Below are 24,447 nucleotides of genomic sequence, written 5' to 3' on the forward strand. Positions count from 1 at the left end.
ACAGACATATACAGAAAATTCCACCCAACAGAAGCAAATACACAGTCTTCTCAAACATACTCAGAGCATTTTCCAGGATAAATCACACATCAGGTCACAAAACAAGTCTTAACAAATTCAAGAAGGTTGAAATCTTACTGAATATCTTTTCTGACCACAGTGGAATAAAACTGGAAATCAATAGTGGAATTAAAACTGGAAAATCTGCAAATACGTAGAAATTAAACAACAGAATTTTGAATGACTAGTAGGTCAAAGGGGAAATCAAAAGATAAATTAGAAAATATGTTAAGATAAACAAAAATGAAAACACAACACATCAGAACTTACAGGATACAATAAAAGCAGTACTAAGAAGGAAGATTAAGCTGGGCAAGCTCAGTGGCTCACGCCTGTAATTCCAGTGCTTAGGGAAGCCAAGGCACAAGGATCACTTACACGGAGCTATGATCGTGCCTCTGTATTTCAGCCTGGGCAACACAGCAAGACCTTGTCTCTTAAAAATGAAAACAAAACAAAGAAGGGAGTTGTAAATGCCTACACTAAAAATGAAGAAAGAAGAAAGATCTCAAATAAAAAACTTAACAACTCAAGCAACTAGAAAAAAAAGGACAAATGAGGAAGCCCAAAGCAAAGGGAGGAAATACTATAATAAAGATTAGAGCAAAAATAAATGGAAAAAAAAGTTTAAATTAAGTTTTTAAACTTAGTTGAATTTTTGAAAAACAACAAATTTGACAAGCCCTTAGCTAAACTAAGAAAAAAACAAAGAGACTGGAAGTCAGAAACAAAGAAGGTGGCATTACAACTGATGCCACAATTATAAGAGGCCATTAAAATTATATACCAACAAATTAAATTACCTAGAAGAAACTGATTAATTCCTAGAAATATACAAACTACCAAGACATAATCATGAAGCAATAAAAAATCTAAACAAAATGATAACTAGTAAGGAGATTGAATCAGTAATCCAAACCTCCTAACAAAAAATAAAAATAAAAAAAAGACCAGATGTCTTTCCTGGCTAATTCTACCAAACTTTTAAAGAAGAATCAATGTTATTTTTTCTCAAACTCTTCAAAAAAAAATTGAAGGAGAGGGAACACTTTCAAACTCATTTTAAAAGTCCAAAAAAATGGTAGTAAAAAATAAATCTTCAAAAGAAACTACAATCAGAGTGAACAGAGAACCTACAGAATGGGAGAAAAGTTTTGCAATCTACCCATCTGACAAAGGGCTAATATCCAGAATCTACAAAGAACTTAAACACACTTACAAGAAAAAAACAACCCCATCAAAAAGTGGGCAAAGGATATGAACAGACACTTCTCAAAAGAAGACATTTATGCAACCAACAGACACATGAAGAAATGCTCATCATCACTAGTCATCAGAGAAATGCAAATCAAAACCACAATGAGATACTATCTCATGCCAGTTAGAATGGCGATCATTAAAAAGTCAGGAAACAACAGGTGCTGGAGAGGATGTGCAGAAATAGTAATGCTTTTACACTGTTGGTGGGAATGTAAACTAGTTCAACCATTGTGGAAGACAGTGTGGTGATTCCTCAAGGATATAGAACTAGAAATACCATTTGACCCAGAGATCCCATTACTGGGTATATATCCAAAGGATTATAAATCATGCTACTATAAAGACACATGCACACGTATGTTTATTGCAGCACTATTCACAATAGCAAAGACTTGGAACCAACCCAAATGTCCATCAGTGATAGACTGGATTAAGAAAATGTGGCATATATACACCTTGGAATATTATGCAATCATAAAAAAGGGTGAGACATGGATGAAGCTGGAAACCATCATGAGCAAACTATCACAAGGACAGAAAACCAAACACCGCATGTTCTCACTCATAGGTGGGAAATGAACAATGAGAACACTTGGACACAGGGTGGGGAACATCATACACCAGGGCCTGTTGAGGTGTGGGGGATTGGGGGAGGGATAGCATTAGGAAAAATACCTAATGTAAATGATGAGTTGATGGGTGCAGCAAACCAACATGGCACACATGTATACCTATGTAACAAACCTGCACATTGTGCACATGTACCCTAAAACTTAAAGTATAATAAAAATAATAAGAAGAAATAAAAATAAATATTTATCCCTACTTCACAACAATGATAAAAATATGTGTATTCCAAATGGATTATAGATGCAATGTAAACAATGAAATAAAAGATACCACAGAGAATTATCTTTATGAAATAGGATCAGAAGCAAAAACTGATAAATTGATTTTAACCAAAATTACAACTTTCTATTCACCAAAAGACAACTAGAATTAAAAACAAGCCATGAGGTTGAAAACTACTTAAAAAAAAGGAGTTATGTTCAGAATATAAGATTTGTTTAAGTAATAAGAAAAACACAAGATAAAGAAAGAAAGAAAGTTTTATGGAAGCAAAAAAGAAGAGAAAAAAGAAAAGAAAAACAACAGACTAGAGAAATAGGAGATTTGAACAGCTATTGCACAAAATAAGGTATAAAAATTGCCAAAATAAAATAGAAAGGTACTCAACTTCATTTAAACATAAAATAATTTCAAAATGAGATTACAAAACTTGCCCAGTAAAATGGCTAACATGAAAATAACCTGACAAATGTAGAGATGATGTGGAGTAGCAGAAAGCCTTATACACTACTAGGAATGTAAATAGGTAAAAACATCTTGGAAAATTGGTTGGTGTTAGCTACAAAAGACAAAGATACACACATATTCTGTGACCCACAAACACAACTCTTAGGTAAAAACCTAAGAGAAATCTGTGTACATGGGCATCAAAGAAATGTGCAATATATTTATGATGGCATTATTTGAAATAGACATTGAGGCACAATGCAAATTCCTGAACAGTAGAATAAATAATATATAGTATATTTATGAAATAGTACTAGAAATAGAATTAAATGAACTACAACTACATGTAACAACATGAGTAATTTCACAAACAATGAGTGATAAATATAAATAACACACAAATGCACAGACAATACACGTTGTGCAATTCCAATTAGAATACGTTCCCAAAACAGGCCCAGAATAAACACAGATATAAAAGGCAAATGTGCAGTTACACTGGAGGAAAAACAAGGGAAGTGATTTGGCAAGTGCATGTGAGGGGCTTCAGCGATGGAGGCAATAGATGTTTTCACTTTCATACAATTTATGGAGCTTTATTATTTCAGCCTCTGCACATTTGTTTATGTGTTACAGGTTAAATAATAGTAAAATGTTTTCTAAATGTTCGTATTACCAAAAATAAAGAAGGTGAATATAGTGAAAATTTACTAGAAATTACAGTCCTGTTAATATGCATTGAATAATGCAGCATACAATGAAGGAAGGCAATATATATTGCTTTGATGTCCTGTAATTCCAAAAGACTTTAGTTAAAATGGATATGTAAAAAGAGGTAAAATTTTAACCCAGGGAAATTTGATTCTTAGAAATAAATTTACGAAGAAGTTGATATCGAAAAACAATACGAAAATTAAACAAAAGGATGTTATACACTAACCTTTGCAAAGGATTCCTCAGTTGTCTGCAGCTGATCTTCTCTGTCCCTAGAGTCAGGTAAACTGGGGCTGAAGGCCATGAGGTCGGTCTTGGGTGGGCCCTCACCAGAGCACACCCTCGGCCTCCTCTGCTGCGAGTATGACCAGCTCCCCACCGCGCTGGAGCACACCAGTGTGGGCTTGCCCGGAGCGCATGCGCCCTCGGTGGGCGGTGCCGAGCACCGCAGCGCGGTGTACAGCAGCAGCGTGAGCACCAAAAGGCTGGACACCGCGCAGATGGCGATTATCAGGTACACGTTGACATCCACCAGCGCAGCCTCGGGACCCACAGCGCCCGACAACGCCCGTGAGGAGGCCTTTGGCGCCTGTCCACTCTCCACAAGTGACACCAGCACGGTGGCCGTGGCCGTCAGTGCGGGCTTGCCGTGATCCTTCACCAGTACCAGTAGGCGGTGGCGCGGAGCGTCCGCTTCGTCCAGGACACGGGTCGTGCTGATCTCGCCCGTGTACAGCCCCACGCGGAACGGGATGCGCATGCCACCAGTCCCCGGCCGCAGCTCGTACGAAAGCCACGCGTTGTAGCCTGAGTCAGCATCCACCGCGCGCACCTTTGCCACCACGTGGCCCGCACCCACCGACCATGGCACCAGCTCGTTCACTGAGCCACCGATGCCACCCGCCCGAGGCGCTAGCAGTGCTGGCGCGTTGTCGTTCTCGTCCAGCACGAACACCTGCAGCGTCACGTTGCTGCCCAGAGATGGCACGCCCGCGTCGCGCGCGCTCACCTGGAACTGCAGCAGCTCCAGCTCCTCGTGGTCCAGCGGTTGCAGCGCGTACACCTTGCCGCTCTCCGCGTGCACCGACACGTAGCTCGACAGTGCGCGCTCGCCCACCCGCCGCTCCACCAGCGAGTAGGACACCAGCGCGTTCTCCTGCGCGTCCGCGTCCCGCGCAGACACAGTGAAGATGTGGCAGCCCGGCGGGTTGTTCTCTTTCACGAACACTGTGTACTCGGGCTGCGCGAACGCTGGCGCGTTGTCGTTCACGTCGGCCACCTCCACAGAAACGCTGGCCGTGGCCCACAGCGAAGGCGAGCCCCCGTCCCGCGCGGTCACCACCAGCTCATAGGCCGACACGCTCTCGCGGTCCAGGGCACTGTCCAGCACCAACGAGTAGTAATTCTTGAAGGTGGACACCAGCTTGAAAGGGACGTGGGACGTCAAGGAGCAGGTGACCAGCCCATTGACACCCATGTCTTTGTCGGACACGCTGATCAGGGCGATGACTGTACCCAGTGGAGCGTCCTCTCTAATTGGAAGTGATAAAGACTTGAATTCCAAATCTGGGACATGATCGTTGTTGTCTTCTACTTCCACAATAACTCTACAATGGCCAGAAAGTGGGAGCTGTCCCTTATCAATGCCCTCTACAATAATTTCATAGGATTTGCTTTCTTCAAAATCAATATATCCCTTTACAATAATTTGTCCAGTAATTGGATCTATGTGAAACTTGGATTTCACATTTGGCGAAACATCATTTGAGAATGAATAAACAATGTCCCCATTCAATCCTTCGTCTAAATCTGAGGCGTTAAGTTTAATTACCAGTGTTCCATTAGGAACATTTTCTGGTAATCTCACCTTATAAAGGGTTCTGTCAAAAGCTGGGGCATTGTCATTGGCATCCAGTACTGTGATGAGTAACTGAATAGTGCCAGTCAACTCGGGTTTGCCTCCATCAGTGGCTGTGAGCACTAAAAATATCTCCGGAGCTTCTTCTCTGTCTAAAGATTTCCATAGTATAAGCCCAAGACCTTTTACCAGCTCATCATCAGATGGTTTTTCCAGAGAAAAGTATTCATTTGGGCTCAGTCTGTAAGTGAGCAGGGCGTTCTCCCCGATATCGGCATCCGAGGCGCCCTCTAGTGGAAACCGAGAGTCAAGCGGCCTGGATTCCGCTATGGACAGGTTCTTTTGTGTTGCTGGGAACACCGGCGGGTTATCGTTAATGTCCCTCACCTCCACGTCCACATGGAAAACCTGCAGAGGCCCGTCCACGATCACCTCCAGGTGGATGCTACACTCCGAGTTCCACCCACACAGCTCCTCGCGGTCGATCCGAGAATTCACAAACAAAATGCCATTCTGCAGATTTACCTCCAGAAGATCTCCGCGGCTCTTGGACGCCACCCGGAACAGGCGCGGCACTAGCTCCGCCAGCTCCAGCCCCAGGTCCTGTGCGATGCGGCCCACGAAGGTGCCGTGTTTGGCCTCCTCGGAGACCGAGTAGTGGAGCTGACCGTTCCCTGCCTCCCAGGTTGCGAGGAGAAGAAGCAAGAGCAGCAGACGCCGGGATTCCTGGCCGCTTCCCCAGGAAAACTCCATCTTTAGTGCACAGTGTTTTGTTCTGATTAAATATCGTTTCTTCAAAGTCAAGAGAAATCTTTTGATCGGTCGGTCAAGTGCAGCTGCATCCTCCATATTTCAGACTCCAAAGAATGCATATAGTTCCTTCCAGTAAGAATAGAAGGAATTTTCCCCTCTTCTTTCTTCTCTCATGTATTTTGTGGTAAAGAGCGACATCATGTGGCTCCAAACCGTAAGTAGCAATTGTGGAAATCCACACACACTCTACTATAAACTACTTGGTTTTATTTATTCTTTCAGCCGTTTTGGAAAATAGGAATACATTTTGTACTATTGTGGTACACATTGTACCACTGATTGATTGAGTGTGGTCCTTAGTTTCACCATAGGGGCACCTTTTACTTCAGTAGAAATAATTTTTTCAACACAGGCTTTAAGTATTACAGAGACCTAACTACACACTTTGTAAACATGTAACCGTAAAGTGTTGATTACAAAAATTCATTAAAGATTCCTGTATTCCCAAGAATTCCAGGGTTTTTTGTTAATGATAACACCCTCTTCGCCCTAGTATTTTTGGTGTTGTAGACTTAAGGGGACTGGTCTCTAGGGAACTTCTAGTCCCAAGAACAAGCTATTGAAAGGGAAATTTTCAGATGTTTTATAAAAGAATCAAAGACCATCAGCATTTAATTAAATGTCTTCCTTGAGTCATGTCAGGGCTGAAAGTGCAAGGAAGCAGGAAGTTACAGCAAATAGCTTGCATGGAAAAGCATTCCAAATAATTTTATTCATTGGAACTCATTTGCTCCCATGAGCGAGGCAGGTATTCTCATTTTGACTCTTACAGTTTATAAGTACTTGCTTGTTCTCCAGTAGGTAATGTGCCTAAGCTTCTATTTTCTCCTATAGTGCTTATATATTTTAGCCAAACTGAATATTTCCTGCTTCCAATAACATTTTTCAATAAACAAACATGTTCATTTTGTCCTGTCTACAAGTAATCCACATCATTTCTAAACTCTTCTAAAGCCAATTTTTATAACCACTTAAAAGTTCCCTGACCCATGAAGAATGTCATGATTAAACCAATTAAACAGGTATTTTTTCTTCTTTTACAAACTGCAGCACCACGGTGGAATCGTGTGGGCCATTTATTACATTAATTTATCTCATAAGCATTTGAGTATGTGTGTCCTTTTTTGGAATATATATTTTAAAGGGAATAGTTGTATCTTAATTGTTTAATAGCTCAAAGGGACTTACTTAATATTTGCTAAACATTTACCCTGTGGAAAAGATTTGGTTTCCTTCCATTTCCTAATAAAATGCATTAATTTAAGGTGATCGCATAGCTAGTTGGGAAAATGTGGTGTTTCGGCAGCCTGTATAATTTTCTAAAGACACCAAAAAAGTCTCTAGACATTTCCCCAATTAAGATGTATTTCAAGTTCCATGTTGAAAACTTGGGTTTTAGCTTAATTTTTATTCTAATTCTTGGTAATCACGATCTTTGAATCATCCTGGGTATTAATGGGGAATGAAGACTTCCCAATAAATAAACCACAATACATTTATTCTTACATAAAGAAATTTAATATATAAAGACATAATGGTAGCTATTTAAAAACTTTCTTTGCCTCCTGTATTCATAAAGTTCTTCTCATCCTGTTTGTCTAAACAAAAAATCAATCTAGTGAAAATAGCTTTATGCTCCCTCTCTATCGAAGAGCTACATTCACACAAACACACACACACAAATCAAAACAACAACAACAAAAAAAACCCACCAACTTTCTGAATCAAACAGAAACCAGAGTACTTTCACTATTTGGGGACCCAAACTAGATTTTTACAAAATGATCATTGACATCAAGCACATTGGAAAAAAAGAGGAAGAATTCCATTTTCACACATTTCATTTGTAATATTTTCATTTGCCAGGTATTTTAATGTACAGGTGGGGAATGCAGCAGAATAGAAAAGGATGTTTATTTGGTAGCTATTCAATATTTATTTGGCATAGCATCAATATATCTGCGAAACAAAAATTCCAAAGTCTTCAAAATGTCTTTGCCAAGAGTCTTGTTAGACAAGAATTTCAAGAGGCAAGCTGGATTTGAAGATTGAAGTTCCATATCTGGGAGGACAAGTACTTTGGCTGACTCTATTATATTCAAGAAGCTGATAACAGAACTAAATTTTTAAAATATTGACCTGAGTTGGACACACTATGGCTACTACTTCATGGACAAGGGAGCAACAAAGGATAGTGGCAAAAAAGGAAATAAAGAAAATGAAAGTCGGGAGAAGGAGAGGAGTCAAGAAAAGTATCTATTTTACATGTTAGACCTCTCACACTGTCAATGAGTATTGACCAGGTTTCAGCTGGTTACTATTTCTCTCCAGTGGTAGGGAAACTTAAATGGGAGTCCAACTAATTGCTAGAGGAGATAACCAAATGTGTGGGGGGAGTGATTAGAAAAAAGTCTAACTTCAATTTTATTTGGTTCTGGTTATTTGGAGTTTTCTACTTACTGCATGGCACACATTAATAGGTAGGATGCTATTCAGAGAAGGTAACCAGTAATAACATTAAAACATTGGCTTATCAAACTTATTTCATATTGACATCCTTAGTATGGTATGTAAAAGACACTAATGAATAAAAAGTTTTGCTAGTAGGGATAGTTTTAAAATGAGATACCATAATTATTTTCAAGATATTGTTCAGATTGAAAATTATTTTTAACAAGGTTTAAAACATTCTTTTAAAATGAATATATAAATATACTACAGAGCTATTAAATTTTCACTTCATATTGATATTTGAGTTATTAGTAATAAATAAATTTGAACACATAATACAGTAGTATTATTAAAGTAGTATTAAATAAAGTAGTGATAAACTAAAGATGAACAAAAATACAATTCTAAATGCAATTGTTATTCTCGATTTTTCTCCCAACTGGGAAATCAACAAACAATAAACAGTATTGCCAAATAAGAGCACAAGGCCTAAAATGAATCACATTCAAGTGAAAAAGAAGGATTGACACTCCAAACAAATGAATAAGAGAATAAAAGAGGTTCCGTAAAAGACAATAGGTGTAATGATCTAATTTTTGAAACTGAAGGTGGAAAAGCATAATCAATAGGGAATTATAAGCATTTAGGTGAACTCATAAAATGAGCAAGTAACATTCATACTAACAGGTAGTAGGAAGTCCAAATGAAAAGTGGCAAAAGATATTGAAGAAGCATTGTGTAGGGAGGGATAAGTATAAAACGAGTCGAAATCAAATTCTCTAAATAATGAAACTCATCTAGAAAAAATATTTGTCTTATACCCAGGCATTTAGCAATAAAATAATCCTACTACTGCACCTGCTAACAAACAAAATTACAAGTGTGGATCTCATGACTTACTGCTGATTTGGTTCAAAAATTAGCAACAAAAATCTTAGCATTTTAACCACAAAACCAAAAAACTGGAAAAGTCTAATTATGAATCACATAATTCATACTTAACTATTAACGTATTTCCAAAATAGTGGAAACATTGAGGAATGAAAAAGACATTTTGGAAAGAATAAATAAAAATTACTCACTTTGACTGAGTGATCAACGTCCACATCCTGTTTCTCCTCTCTATCCCGGCTAATTGGACAAGGAGGAAGGCTAGGGCTAAAAGCCATGAGGTCGGTCTTGGGCAACTCCTCTCCAGAGCACACCCTCTGCTGCCTCTGCTGCGAGTATGACCAGCTCCCCACCGCGCTGGAGCACACCAGCGTGGGCTTGCCCGGCCCACACGCGCCTTCGGTTGGCGGCGCAGAGCACCTCAGAGCAGTATATAGCAGCAGTGTGAGCACCAACAGACTAGACACTGCGCAGACGGCGATGATCAAGTACACGTTGACATCCACCAGTGCAGCCTCAGGGCCGGTGGTGCCAGCGGACGCCCGGGACGAGGCCTTGGGTGCCTGGCCACTCTCCACCAGCGACACCAGCACAGTAGCTGTGGCGGTCAATGAGGGTTCACCGTGGTCCTTCACCAGCACCAGTAGGCGGTGGCGCGCGGCATCCACCTCGTCCAGGGCACGCGTCGTGCTGATCTCGCCCGTGTACAGCCCCACGCGGAACGGCATGCGCGCGCCACCAGTCCCCGGCTGCAGCTCGTACGAAAGCCACGCGTTGTAGCCTGAGTCAGCATCCACTGCACGCACCTTCGCTACCACGTGGCCCGCACCCACTGACCGCGGCACTAGCTCACTCACTGCACCACCGATGCCACCCACCCGAGGCGTCAGCAGTGCTGGCGCGTTGTCGTTCTCGTCCAGCACGAACACCTGCAGCGTCACGTTGCTGCCCAGAGGCGGCACGCCCGCGTCGCGCGCGCTCACCTGGAACTGCAGCAGCTCCAGTTCCTCGCGGTCCAGCGGTTGCAGTGCGTACACCTTGCCGCTCTCCGCATGCACCGACACGTAGCTCGACAGCGCGCGCTCGCCCACCCGCCGCTCCACCAGCGAGTAGGACACCAGAGCGTTCTCCTGCGCGTCCGCGTCCCGCGCAGACACAGTGAAGATGTGGCAGCCCGGCGGGTTGTTCTCCCTCACGAACACTGTGTACTCGGACTGCGCGAACGCTGGCGCGTTGTCGTTCACGTCGGCCACCTCCACAGACACGCTGGCCGTGGCCCACAGTGAAGGCGAGCCCCCGTCCCGCGCGGTCACCACCAGCTCATAGGCCGACACGCTCTCGCGGTCCAGGGCGCTGTCCAGCACCAAAGAGTAGTAATTCTTGTAGGTGGACACCAGCTTGAAGGGGACGTGGGGCGTCAGGGAGCAGGTGACCTGTCCATTGACACCTGAGTCACGGTCAGACACACTGATCAGGGCAATGACTGTGCTAACTGTCGAGTCTTCTAATACAGGTAAAGATAGTGATTTAATAACTAACTCAGGTAAATTATCATTGATGTCCACAATTTCGAGTAGAACCGTGCAGTGATCTGACATTGGAGGATTTCCTTTATCCGTGGCTTCTACCTGGATTTCATATGACTTACTTTCCTCGAAATCTATGTTACCCTTTACACTGATTTGTCCATTGACTGGATCTAAATGGAATTTTGACAGAATATCTGTTGACATGTCCGTATTGAAAGAATATACGATATCCTTATTTACTCCTTCATCCAAATCTGTGGCGTTAACAGTCACCACTAGGGTACCATTTGGTGCATTTTCGAATAATCTGACTTTATAGATCGTCCTCTCAAACGCTGGGGCGTTGTCGTTTACATCTAAAACAGTGATCTTTAGTTGAGTCGTGCCAGTGAGCTCAGGTTTCCCACCATCAATTGCTGTTATTAGTAAATAATGCTTAGGAGTGTCCTCTCGATTTAAATTTTTTTTCAACACGAGTCCAAGGGATTTAATTTCCTCATCATTTCTTTTAACGTTCAAGGTAAAATATTCAGTGGAATCAAGACTGTAAGTCAACAACGAATTTGTTCCGATATCTGCATCTGATGCGCCCTCTAGCGAAAACCGAGAGCCAGGCTGTCGGGATTCGGAAATAAACAGATTCTTTACAGCCATTGGAAAAACTGGCGCGTTGTCATTAATGTCCTTCACTTCCACGTCCACATGGAAAACCTGCAGCGGCCTGTCCACGATCACCTCCAGGTGGATGCTACACTCCGAGCTCCACCCGCACAGCTCCTCGCGGTCGATCCGAGAATTCACAAACAAAATGCCATTCTGCAGATTTACCTCCAGAAGGTCCCCGTGTGTTTTGGACGCCACCCGGAACAGGCGCGGCACCAGCTCCGCCAGCTCCAGCCCCAGGTCCTGCGCGATGCGGCCCACGAAGGTGCCGTGTTTGGCCTCCTCGGGGACGGAGTAGTGGAGCTGGCCACTCCCCACCTCCCAGGCTGCGAGGAGCAGAAGAGAAAGCAGCAGGCACTGGGCTCCAGGATCTTCTCGCCAGGAGAATATTGCAAGCATTTTCCAAATATTAGATTGCCTTTACATTGATCCAAACTTTAAAAATAATTCGAGTTCCCTATCTTCATTTCTTAAACTCCTCGGTGTTAAATTTTAGAGAGGATGAAGCAAAGCAGTATCTGAATACGTAATGCACGCTGTCTTTTATGGAGAAAGACTTTGTGGTGGACAGCGACATCATGTGGCTAAATGTGTAAGTATTAAATATGTAAATATATCTTCTTTTCCTTGTATGTCGTTTGAACGTTCCCAAAATTTGTAGTTTCAGTTGTAATATCCTTCAGTCACTCCTCAAAGTCCTTATATTTTACCTAAATATTTCCTTAGATCTTTTATACTAATTCACTATCAATTGTGCTAATTCATGACATACAGTAAAACACTGTGATTCCTGTTTTAACAGTGGACATCTATTGGAAATGTTTCCCACGTGACAGCCACTTTTCTACTTGTCTTAATGGAATTATCCCGTTAAACTCTCACAATCCTCTGAAATAAGTTTTAATATTATTCACTTTTTATAAACACATAGAGGTTAAGTAAAACAATATTAACTGTTGGTACGATGGGATTTCAATCTGATTCAAGACAACTTACCATTAACCTCTTTACCTCCCAAGCTACATTTTACAGAAAAATCAGATCCTTTCAGATTTATGATCATCAAAACATTGAGACATTTAAGTATTTAAAAGTGTGTGTGTGCTGTGTATATTAAAACATACATGTATCTATTTTATATTATTACAGCAACTGTTAATTTTTTAAAATATGTACATTTATGGTTTTTTTATTTGTAGAATGTCTATAATTCCCTCCCATACCCCTTTTTCAAGAACTACGGCCTCATCAACTATCTTGACTGTTACTACATAAAGATTTCAGAAGTCAGTCCTTTACAGAGAAATTCAAACAGGAAATTTGTTTCCTATTGTGGGAATGTGATTTGTATATTTGCTACATTCATATCACATCAATTAAGAATATATTAGGTTTAATTTTCTCCACACTCTTTATGTATTTGAATTTACCTGTATATACTAAAATGTTAACAATATAAAATAATTATGTTTTTGATGATCTCCACTCCTGATGAATTTCTAGATTCCAGCTTCTTTAAAAGTTGTTACTTGAAAGAATTGATGATTTAACCAATCAGTGAAGGGAGAAAAGTAACCTAGGAACATAAGCCAGTATTTATTCAACATATTTAACACTAAGTAATAAAACATTCTAAAGATCTTTGTGAATTCAGTGAGAAGCATGAATTCTCTCAGCATTTGGAAGTGGGGCAAAGAAAATTCATGGAAAGAGGTCAAATTTAGAGAAATAAAAGAATGTACAAATTTTTGCTTATAGCCAGACCATTTCAAAATAAAATCAAACATGTGATTTAAATATTTGGGGGAAAAGTTTTCATTTCAGCTTTTGTTTCCTGTGTACTCATTAAATGGAAGCCAGGACTGCAACTTACTCAGATTTTATTATTCATATTTAGAATAGGATAAATTATCAATTGTTGTTTTTGTGAATAAATAAATTAATATTTTGAATTAATTTTTTCAAGCAAGATCAATAAAAATGTAAGTTAAATTAATGATATTTGTTAATATCAAACTTACATAATTTCTAACTGATTCTATTGTGCTATATTATGAAGTAAGTAAACATTTAAGAATTATTTCTGAAAAGCATGGAACTAAGAAATAATTATAGCTATTAATATTCCAGTTACCACTTTGCTGAATTTTGAAAGATGGTAGCTAGTTTGAAAATGAGAGATAAACTTAAAATTTTTTAATTTCATGGACTTTATATTAATGAGATGTCTTTGACAACTTATTGTAATACTATGCTTTTCAGTACCTTTAAGAGTTATATTCATTGTGAAATGGGATGTCACATGGGAATTTATAACAGAGTAGACTCCATACTGATTATTAAGAGATAAAGGTAATATTAAAGGAAATACAATTTTAAAAGATTGAGCCATTTTGTAGATAAAGTATCAGTGAATAGTTTCTACTACCACCTAGACATCTCTTAGACAACCAAGAAAAAAATGTAAATAAGAATTAAAAAAAAAAAACTTATAGAGCAACAGATTGTGATTCCTGGAGATCTGGACATATGTGAATATAATTTTAAAAGCGTATCATTTACGCTTTTAACATAGTGGTCAAGTAACTTGGAAATGGATATTCTGACCTAACTATGGAATGGCTAAAGGTAAGATCACTAATGGAAGTTATTTCTATGATTTATCAATATACACGTATATTTAGAATAAACAGCAAATAACTAAGAACCAAGCAGTAGAGGACTGTTTAAGACAGTTATTTTATTGCAATACATCTTCCTTTGGTTGGAAAAGCTAAAAAAATTCTTTCCAAGGGTAGCATTTACTTGTAGAGTTCAGTGTTTTAATTACCCAAAATAAATGTTTCAAATGAAAATGTAGTCATCCAAGACCAGGCCTCACCTTTTGGAAAAATTCCAATTCCATTAGGAATATGGATGCTTCCAGGTAAAATTGAGTGAGCTCACATTAACAGAAAATGTATTCCCACGCATAGAATTAGACGCCAGAAAAAGGTAGTCATTCTCTGCAGTGGGAGGCCTGCACACATTGGCCTAATGATAATGATACTGAAAGGATGATTTATCAACCGTTAACATAAAGACTGGGTAGTCTCCACTTAAATGAAGAAAAAGTCCCACCACCTGAACAACCCCAGTGTGATTTTTAAATGTTAAGAGTTTCAAATTAAACAAAATAGAGAGGGTCTCTTTTCTCAATACTCTCTATTTTTGCCTGATAACTCAAAAATTTTATCAGTGTGAAATCTTTATACCAAATAATGGGTTATTTTACTTATAAAAAACATACTTAAGATTAGCAATTATTCCTAAGTGCTGTCATTTTGTTGTAACAACCTGTGCTACATACTTTTGGAAATTCTGGCATTAAAATATCCACTCAGTCTACTTTCAAATACAAATAAAAAGGTCAGGTGCGGTGGCTCACTCCTGTAATCCCAGTACTTTGGGAAGCCTAGGAGGGTGGATCACTTGAGGCCAGGAGTTTGAGATCAGCCTGGCCAACATGGTGAAACCCCGTCTCTACTAAAAAGAAAAAAAAAAAAGCCGGGTGTGGTGGTGGGCGCCTGTAATCCCAGTTACTCAGGAGGCTGTGAGGCAGGAGAATCACTTGAACCCAGGAGGCAGAGGTTGCAGTGAGCTGAGATCACACCACTGCACTCCAGCCTGGGTGACAGAGCAAGACTCTGTCTCAACAACAACAACAACAACAACTAAAGAAAAAAGAAAAATATAGAAAAAAATGTAACTTATTAACTATTACATAGACAAGGGCATTGTTGATCCAAAGCTAGTTTGAAAATCTAAGAAATGTCCAGGATATAGGTTATTCCAAACACTATCTGACAGATTGGATAGACAGTGTCAATTGAAAATATGTATTATATAATCAAATTCTTTAATATCTTCCGATTGTGATTTTCAGTTTTTAAAAGAGAGCAATGTTTAATTTACAAATTTTGCTGAGGTGTTTTTCAGGCTTTCATGGTCTATTACTCATGACTTAATGACGGAAATGCCAAAATGTAAAAATAAGAAAACAGTTATGTAGATTGTTTAAGTAAATTGTTCAGTAAATGCAAGAAATTGATCTCTAATTCATATTCAATATTGCACAGTAGGATGATATAAAATAAATGAAGAACTATGAATCTAAATAACTAGTAGAAATCATATAGAATTTTTAAAAAGAATAGTTTTAGAATTGGCAAGAAAAATTAAAAGACTCACCTTTCCTACGTATTCTGATTCTGAGAGCTGTCTCTCTTCTGTGGAGTCTGGACCTTGAGATAAGCTAGGGCTGAAGGCCATGAGGTCCGTCTTGGGCGGGTCCTCCCCAGAGCACACCCTCTGCCGCCTCTGCTGCGAGTAAGACCAGCTCCCCACGGCACTGGAGCACACCAGCGTGGGCTTTCCTGGCACACGAGCACCCTCAGTTGGCGGCACCGAGCACCGCAGCGCCGTGTACAGCAGCACCGTGAGCACCAACAGGCTGGATACTGCGCAGATGGCGATGATCAAGTACACGTTGACATCCACCAGCGTAGCCTCTGAGCCCGCGGCGCCCACCCACGCCCGCGACGAGGCTTTGGGTGCCTGGCCACTTTCCACCAACGACACCAGCACGGTGGCCGTGGCCGTCAACGTCGGCTCTCCGTGGTCCTTCACCATCACGAGTAGGCGGTGGCGAGGCGAGTCCGTCTCGTCGAGGGCACGTGTCGTGCTGATCTCGCCCGTGTACAGCCCCACGCGGAACGGGATGCGAGCGCTGCCAGTACCCAGCTGTAGCTCGTACGAAAGCCAGGCGTTGTAGCCTGAGTCCGCGTCCACTGCACGCACCTTCGCCACCACGTACCCTGCACCCACCGACCACGGCACCAGCTCACTCACCGCGCCGGCAGCGGTGCCAGCCCTAGGCGGCAACAGTGCCGGCGCGTTATCGTTCTCGTCGAGCACGAACACCTGTAGAGTCACGTTGCTGCTCAGAGACGGCATGCCCGCATCCCGCGCGCTCACCTGGAACTGCAGCAGCTCCAGTTCCTCGCGGTCCAGCGGCTGCAGCGCGTACACCTTGCCGCTCTCCGCGTGCACCGACACGTAGCTCGACAGCGCGCGCTCGCCCACCCGCCGCTCCACCAGCGAGTAGGACACCAGCGCGTTCTCCTGCGCGTCCACATCCCACGCTGACACCGTGAAGATGTGGCAGCCCGGAGGGTTGTTCTCCTTCACGAACACTGTGTACTCAGGCTGTGCGAACGTCGGCGCGTTGTCGTTCACGTCGGCCACCTGGACAGATAAGCTGGCGGTGGCCCACAGTGAAGGCGAGCCCCCGTCCCGTGCGGTCACCACCAGTTCATAGGCTGACACGCTCTCGCGGTCCAGGGAGTTGTCCAGCACCAACGAGTAGTAATTCTTGAAGGTGGGCACCAGCTTGAAGGGGATGTGGGGCGTCAGGGAGCAGGTCACATGTCCATTAGTACCAGAGTCGCGATCCGACACCGTGATGAGAGCAATGACCGTGCCCAGGGAAGCGTTCTCTGAGATGGGAAGTGAGAGAGACGTTATTGAGACTTCTGGTGTGTTATCATTGATATCCACAAGTTTTAATGAAATTTTACAATGTCCTGACATTGAAGGGGTTCCTTTGTCAGTTGCAGTGACCTGAATCTCGTAGGATTTTGCTTCTTCATAATCTAATTTTCCCATAGTTCTGATTTCCCCTGAGCTGGGATCTATGGTAAACTTAGTCTGTATAGTGGAGAACACATCACTACCAAGTGAATACACAATCTCGCTGTTTGATCCTTCATCTGCATCAGAAGCGTTTAATTTAACCACTAAGGTCCCATTTGCAGTATTCTCTAACAATTTTACTTTGTAAACTGATTGGGCAAAAGTTGGTTCATTGTCATTTACATCTAATACCTTAATAAGTATTTGAACGGTGCCGGTGAGCTCAGGTTTGCCCCCATCAGTAGCCACCAGTAACAAATTAACCTCAGCAGTTTCCTCTCTGTCCAGCGATTTCCCCAGCACGAGAGACAAAGATTCGCTTAGTTCATCATTTGTCTGTATATCTAGGAAGAAAAACTCACTGGAGCTGAGCTTGTAGGAGAGAAGAGCATTTACTCCTGTATCTGCATCAGATGCTCCCTCTAGAGGAAACCGAGAATTAAGCAGCCTCGATTCGGGAAACCGGATAGTCTTTACTGTCATTGGAAATACTGGCGGGTTGTCGTTAATGTCCTTCACTTCCACGTCCACATGGAAAACCTGCAGCGGCCTGTCCACGATTACCTCTAGGTGGATGCTACATTCCGCGCTCCGCCCACACAGCTCCTCGCGGTCGATCCGAGAATTCACAAACAAAATGCCATTCTGCAGATTTACCTCCAGAAGGTCCCCATGTGTTTTGGACGCCAGCCGGAACAGGCGCGGCACCAGCTCCGCGAGCTCCAGCCCCAGGTCCTGCGCGATGCGGCCCACGAAGGTGCCGTGTTTGGCCTCCTCAGAGACGGAGTAGCGTAGCTGGCGGCTCCCCACCTCCCAGGCTGCGAGGAGCAGAAGCGAGAGCAGCCATGTCCAGGCCTCTCGGCCCCGTCTGATAGAAGACGCCATTATCAATCCTCAACAATTGGATCAAATTAGAGGAGCATGTTTTGCAAAAAATTTAAATATTCTAGTCTCTGTTAAAGTCCTGCTGCTTCTCTTATTCTTCCGCTTCTCTGAAGTAACAAAGGGGCTCTGGGTATTTTTCTTCCTAGAGAACACTCTACGGTGGACAGCGACATCATGTGGCTAAAACAAAAGCTCTACTGTTTATTCTGTAGATTTAAAACTAGTCAATTTTCTGGTTTAAGTTTACTCATAGCTTTCATCTTGGAAAAAATACCTGTTTTAAGCCCTAAAATATATTACCTTTTTACCCTTTTTTACTCTGGTAAAAAAAAAACACACAACATAAAAATTAAAAACTACCATATTAACTATGATTAAGTGTACATTTCAGTAATGTTAAGTATATTCACGTTGTTACGAAATTTTCATCTTGGAAAACAGAAACTCTATACCCATCAGACAACAACTCCCCTTTTCACCCTCACTCCAGTCTCTGGTAACCACAGTTCTATTTTCTATTTCTATGAATTTCACTACTTTAGATATTTCATGTAAGTGGACTCATACAGTATTTGTCTTTTTGTGACTGGCCTATTTCACTTAGCACAATGTCCTCAAGGTTCATCCATGTTGTAGCATGTGACAAGATTTATTTCCTTTTTAAGGCTGAATACTAGTCCATCGTATGTATACACCACATTTTGTTTATTCATTCAAACATCCGTGGATGGTTCCTCAAGGTTCATCCATGTTGTAGCATGTGACAGGATTTCTTTCCTTTTTAAGGCTGAATAATAGTCCAACATATGTTTACACATTTTGTTTATTCATTCAAGTATCCGTGGACATTTGAGTTGCTTCCATCTCTTGACTGCTGTGAACAGTGCTGTCATGGACATGGGTGTGCAAATATTTCCTTGAGACCCTGCTTTCAATTCTTTTGAATATTTAGCATTTTTCAGTTTCTTCAAATGAAGAATATAGTAACCAAAGGTATTTTAGTCCATTGAAAATATATGTGTATATATACTGTTGTTTTGTGATTTAATTTTGATCTTTGAATTGTTTGCAGATGTTTTGAAATTAATAATTTATTTGTTTCTCATTTGGATAATGTATTATTAATTTAGAATATTTCCTTTTCCATTACTTTTAGACTTTTATGCAAGAACAATACAAGTTATCTTTTTTTTAGTGTTAATTACTTGAGAATATCTTGTTAATTTTTAGCTGATCCCTTCACAGTAAAAAAAAATGAAAATAGAATAAAGATAAGATGAGGATGAAATAAAATGAATCAAGGAGTGGGATATCATACAAAATGCATAATAAAGGGTCACTTTCAGTTACTCTAACCATGTCGCAAATTTTGTTTTCAGCTTCCTAGAGCAAAGAGAAAAGTAAGATTAATTGCAAAATTTGCAATGTCCATAAGAGAAAAGCAAAGCTCTTGTTAAGAAAAGCTGGCTTTTTTTCCAATAACAATTTTTCCCCTCATGTACAGTATCTTAAGATACTCATTTGTACCATCTATGGAAGTGTGTATTTATATTAATCATACTCTAACAATGAATCCCAAGTTAACTGATTTAAGCAAAAATAAACCAGAGAATCCTTTACTGACTTGTACATGGAAGTGGGTGATTAATTACTGGTTTCAGGCAGAACTGGGTCTACACCCTTCCATAATTCCATAAGGAAAATAATCTCCACATTTATAATTCCTTTTCCCCTGCTGACCGTCTTCTCAGGTAGACTTTTCCCAATGTGCTGGCAAAATGGCCAAAGTAGCTTTCTAGACTAAAAATTACCAGTTTATTGACTCTTACCAGAAAGTGCCCTTTTCTAACAGTCCAGCAAAAATCCTGGATATTACTTCCCACAGCCCAGTTTGTATGATATAAATTTCCTTTAGTCAATAATTGTGATTTTTCTCACATTGGCTACACATAGGTCCATTTGTTCATTCTTGAAGCCAGGAAATGAAATCAGCTCCACCTAAATTATGTGAAATGAAAAGTGGGAGGTTGGTTCTTATGTGAACTGAAAAGTGGAGGTCATGGCATGTACCCAAATTCTCCTGGAGCTTAAACAGATGGCAGATAGCTATAGAACTGGTCATTACAGCATTATGTAGTTGCAAAGCAACTGCATATGTGTGACACCCAGTAATTATTGTTTAATCTATGGCCAACATTGACCACTGTTGACACATAGAAGGAATTATACCTAGAATCCAGATGCCAGCTTCAGAAAACATGACTTGCTTGAGATAATTTCTGCAATCATATAAGGTAATTATACTGGATTTTCAGAATGACATATGTGGGGGTGTAAGAGGCATTTTGTGCTGTTATTTAGGATTTCTGAGAATATAGAATATTTCCCCTTTCCCTCGGAGATAGAATACTGTTGCCAGATATGCAAGTATATTTCCCCCACAATGAAGAAAAGAGACTAAGAAGCCATGCTCAGCATATCATCCTTCCTCTCACTGCACTTGATATCTCTTGGTACCTGTTTTGAGTCAAAGATAACCCAAAAGACATCACTTTTCTGAGGTTCAAATAAGTGACTTTATTTGGAATAAAGGTCTTTGCAGTTGTAACAAAGATGAGGATCTTTATATGAGATCATCCTAGATTAAAGAAGGCCATAAATCCAATGATGGTTGCCCCTTATAAAAGACAGAAAAAGAGAAGGCATATAGTAACACAGGAAAGAAGGAAATGTGAAGACAGAGGCAGGAACTGGAGTTATGCTGCCACAAGCCAAGCAATGCCAAGAGCCACCAGAAGCTGGAAGATGCAAGAAAAAGTTTTCCCCTAAAGTCTTCAGAAGAAATGTGGCCCAGGCAACACCTTGATTTTGGACTTCTGGCCTCTGTAAGAAAGAAGAAATTTATTCTTACAGAGACTCTGTAAGAGAATAAATTTCTGCTGTTTCAAGCCACCAAGTCTGTGGTAATTTGTTGCATCAGCCCAAGGAAACTAATATAGTACCCATTGCTAAAATTATACCCTTTGCACCTATCTACGCAACTGTATGTCCCTTAACGTTTACATGTCCAAGCATTCATTCTTGCAAAACCTTCAACCTAGTCTTTCACAAAACTACTAGAAGACCCTAGAAGAAAAAAACAACAAAGGGAATGGATCCTAAGCAAGAAAAAAGAAGGAATATCTATGACATTTTAAATTTCAGTTTATTATTTTTCTTCTGCTACCTTTTATATTTAAGAAAAAGTAATCAAAACACAGTAGATTTTTTCCATGGAATTCAAGTTATCTAATCTGCTTAATGGTCAGATGTCTTAGTAGAAAGTGTCAACAATAATGTTCTCCTACAGTTGTATTTCCTGTTGTAAAAAAAAAATGCCCTCCTCTTAAAATTTGTTCTGTTCATATTAGCTTAATGGCAGCGGAACCCCAATACATATGCTGTTGTGAGTTAATATTCAGTTTTTCCTCTGAAGTAAACCTAATTTTATTTATTGCCCCTACAGAGTCCTTTGTAGTTTTGGGGGACTTCCTATGACAGCTTTTCTCCACATGTTGGCTCAGCATCCTGGATTGCTTTGACTTTATGGCATCTCAGTATCAATGTAATTGATGTACAATTACTCAGTGCTTATGTAATTGCTGTAACAGGAAAAGATAGCAGAAGAGTCTTTCACTGGCAGTTACATAATTCTGCTTGGAAGTGACACACCATTCACATTTCATTGGCCAAAGGAAATCACGCAATCGTGCTACTTCAAAACAACAAAAAAATGAAATCCTCCAGCATTCTCAGAGGAATATTGGTAGTGGCTACCAACACAAACCATTTCTCATTTTCATCTATTTGCATCCTTCACTGACCACAAGTCTCTAAGGTCCCTCAAATGATACCTTACTAGTTTGTGGAAGAAATCTCATGAAGAAAGATAAGCCTGTTGAAAGTTGTGTTAACTATATGAAGATTTGGAATGGAGGAAGAACTTTAACTACCAATGGGAAATCCATTCATATTTACATTAAAATAAATACGAAGTGACAATACCACTCCACAATCATCTTTTCTTCCATTCTAGAATTACCTTTTCATAAAATTACTTTTCAAATTTTGCACTCCTACACCCATTTATTTTGGTTTAATAGTAATTCACTATTATTTGTGATTCACTTTCAAGTTAATAACCTCAACTAACCTAGAAAACTAAATAAGGAAATATTGAATGTATCTAAAGGCAATCCTAAGCCTGGACATTAATATTGTTAGCAAATGAAGCTCTGGGGACATAGTAATGTGAATTGGAAAGAGAAATTATTTTGTGATTTTCTGATCTATTTTTTCCAATTTTATAATCCTACAAAGTTTGTCTCATATTTTGAGGAACTGGGACATTTTCTTGGCAACATGATCCTAAGATTTTTTTTTTCTGATTCTTGCCAAAAGGCTGAGTATGATAATATATTAAAAGTTACAGAACATGCTTACAGCCTATTTTTTTTTACAATACTCTAAGCAACAACTCTGTATCAACTCAAATCTCTGGAAACTTAACTAGCAAATTATATTAATTTCTCATAGAATGTCTTCACAATGGGACATTCACATATGTTTGAATGTTTGACAAATAAAAATATATTCATTTAATATTTAAGTAACTTCAGAAATAAACATAGGAAATAAAATTTAACATTATGCCCATGACTGAATGACTAGCAAACACAATGATGTCTACATCAAGGATATTTCCGTGGGTTTTGCAAAACTGCTATAAAACATGCTGCCCAGTATATTGCTCAACCTTTACACAATCATCAGTAATCAAACCTTCCTTGATTTTGTAGCAGAAAGAGGCTATTTTTTCTCTCTTGAAGAAATAGTATAGAGAATTTCCTTTTATTGTTATTTTTCATACTCCTATATTGACTTACAGGACGGTAAGCATTGGGATTTGCACTCAGCCTAGGCTTGATTTTTGAAATAATGACTCCCATCTTTCTCTTGATCTTTTACTTTGGCCATAAGCAGATTTTTTAATAATTTGCTTTTGCAGATTTCTTCCACTGTAAGCTACCTTAAACATTTTAGGAAAGGTAAAGAACTGTATGACAGCAAGCAAGTTTTGGATATCCTCAGGAAATTTGAAGAAAACTTAGTAATAATACTGAACTTAGTTTTTCCGAGCCTCAGCACCTTTATCCATAAAATGTGACTAAAGTCTTCATAAAATCGTAGGAAGGACTGAATAAGCTAAAAAGTAAAGGGTTTTAGAACATTTGTGAGTGAATGGGAGGAATGGGAGGTGCTTAATAAGTGTTTCCTAACTGGATCCCCGAAATAGCAAATACATGCAACATTAAGCCTTCTAGACCCAGGGGAACTCAAGGTTAATGGCATCAGGAAATTTTTCACAATGACAATGAAGTCGTGGTTGTGTGTTGTCATAAAGAAATTAAACAAATCGCCCAATAAATGGTGTTTTTGTTTGGTTGGTTGGTCGGTTTTGGTTTGTTTTTGTTTTTGTTTGTTTTGACAGAGTCTCACTCTGTCGCCCAGGTTAGAGTGCAGTGGGGCGATCTCGGTTCACTACAACCTCCACCTCCCAGGTTCAAGCGATTCTCCTGCCTCAGCCTCCCCAGAAGCTGGGATTACAGGCGCCCCCACCATGCCTGGCCAATTTTTTTGTATTTTTAGTTGAGACGGCGTTTCACCATGTTGTCCAGGCTGGTCTCAAACTCCTGACCTCAGGTCATCTGCCCACCTCGGCCTCCCAAAGTTTTGGGATTACAGGCGTGAGCCACCGCCCCTGGCCAATTAATGTATTTTAAATTACATTTGCTTAAAACTATTCAGTTTATTGTTCACTTTGAAACTTACCCACATAAAGGAAAGGCAGACGATTTCTGTAACTTTGTCTAGAATTGTTTGTCCGGGGCTTGACATTTTACAAGAAAAGATAACATAATAAGTTACCCTGAATATATCACTGTTATTTTACTACATTGAGATCCTGTGTTAAATATGATCAACGTTATCTTATATTGTACCTTGTATTGTAGCTTTTTTTAACCTGCCGGAAATAACCGGAGCTGCAGGGTACAGTTGAGCTGCTGATCACCGTCCTCGACGTTAGTGATAACGCCCCACTGTTTGACCAGGCCGTATTTCTTGATTTAAATAATCAAGAAATATGACAATTTGTCCCTACTTTTTTTTTTTTTTTTTTTTTTTTTTTTTTTTTTTTTTTTTTTGCTTTCTAGTTCCATTCGAGACAAAACGCATTAATAGGATATCTACATT

At 40.2% G+C, this 24,447-nt stretch overlaps 3 protein-coding genes across 3 annotated transcripts; all 3 read right to left on the reverse strand.

Annotated features, from left to right (window-relative positions):
- Positions 1-3,544: 3,544 nt before the first annotated feature.
- On the reverse strand, positions 3,545-6,070 carry LOC126957280 (protocadherin alpha-4). The gene has a single exon (XM_050794998.1). The coding sequence runs from the start codon at positions 6,035-6,037 to the stop codon at positions 3,545-3,547; it is 2,493 nt and encodes an 830-aa protein (XP_050650955.1). The 5' UTR covers positions 6,038-6,070.
- Positions 6,071-8,009: 1,939 nt separating this feature from the next.
- LOC126957349 (protocadherin alpha-3) lies at positions 8,010-12,313 on the reverse strand. The gene is made up of 2 exons (XM_050795109.1): positions 9,559-12,313; positions 8,010-8,090 (listed from the first exon to the last, which is right to left on the reverse strand). The coding sequence occupies exons 1-2, from the start codon at positions 11,932-11,934 to the stop codon at positions 8,025-8,027; spliced, it is 2,442 nt and encodes an 813-aa protein (XP_050651066.1). The 5' UTR covers positions 11,935-12,313; the 3' UTR covers positions 8,010-8,024.
- A 3,392-nt stretch (positions 12,314-15,705) lies between these two features.
- Positions 15,706-18,470, reverse strand: PCDHA2 (protocadherin alpha 2). The gene has a single exon (XM_050795004.1). The coding sequence runs from the start codon at positions 18,151-18,153 to the stop codon at positions 15,706-15,708; it is 2,448 nt and encodes an 815-aa protein (XP_050650961.1). The 5' UTR covers positions 18,154-18,470.
- Positions 18,471-24,447: the final 5,977 nt, after the last annotated feature.

This window comes from Macaca thibetana, chromosome 6, assembly GCF_024542745.1.
Source record: "Macaca thibetana thibetana isolate TM-01 chromosome 6, ASM2454274v1, whole genome shotgun sequence".
Lineage (NCBI taxonomy): Eukaryota > Metazoa > Chordata > Mammalia > Primates > Cercopithecidae > Macaca > Macaca thibetana.

Coding starts and splice junctions, on each gene's coding strand:
- LOC126957280 (XM_050794998.1), bottom strand. CDS start 6,037: ATGGAGGATGCAGCTGCACTTGACCGACCGATCAAAAGATTTCTCTTG.
- LOC126957349 (XM_050795109.1), bottom strand. CDS start 11,934: ATGCTTGCAATATTCTCCTGGCGAGAAGATCCTGGAGCCCAGTGCCTG. Junction 8,091..9,558: donor ATAGAGAGGAGAAACAGGAT/GTGGACGTTGAT, acceptor TGAATATAATAG/AGTCAGCCAAAGTACTTGTC.
- PCDHA2 (XM_050795004.1), bottom strand. CDS start 18,153: ATGGCGTCTTCTATCAGACGGGGCCGAGAGGCCTGGACATGGCTGCTC.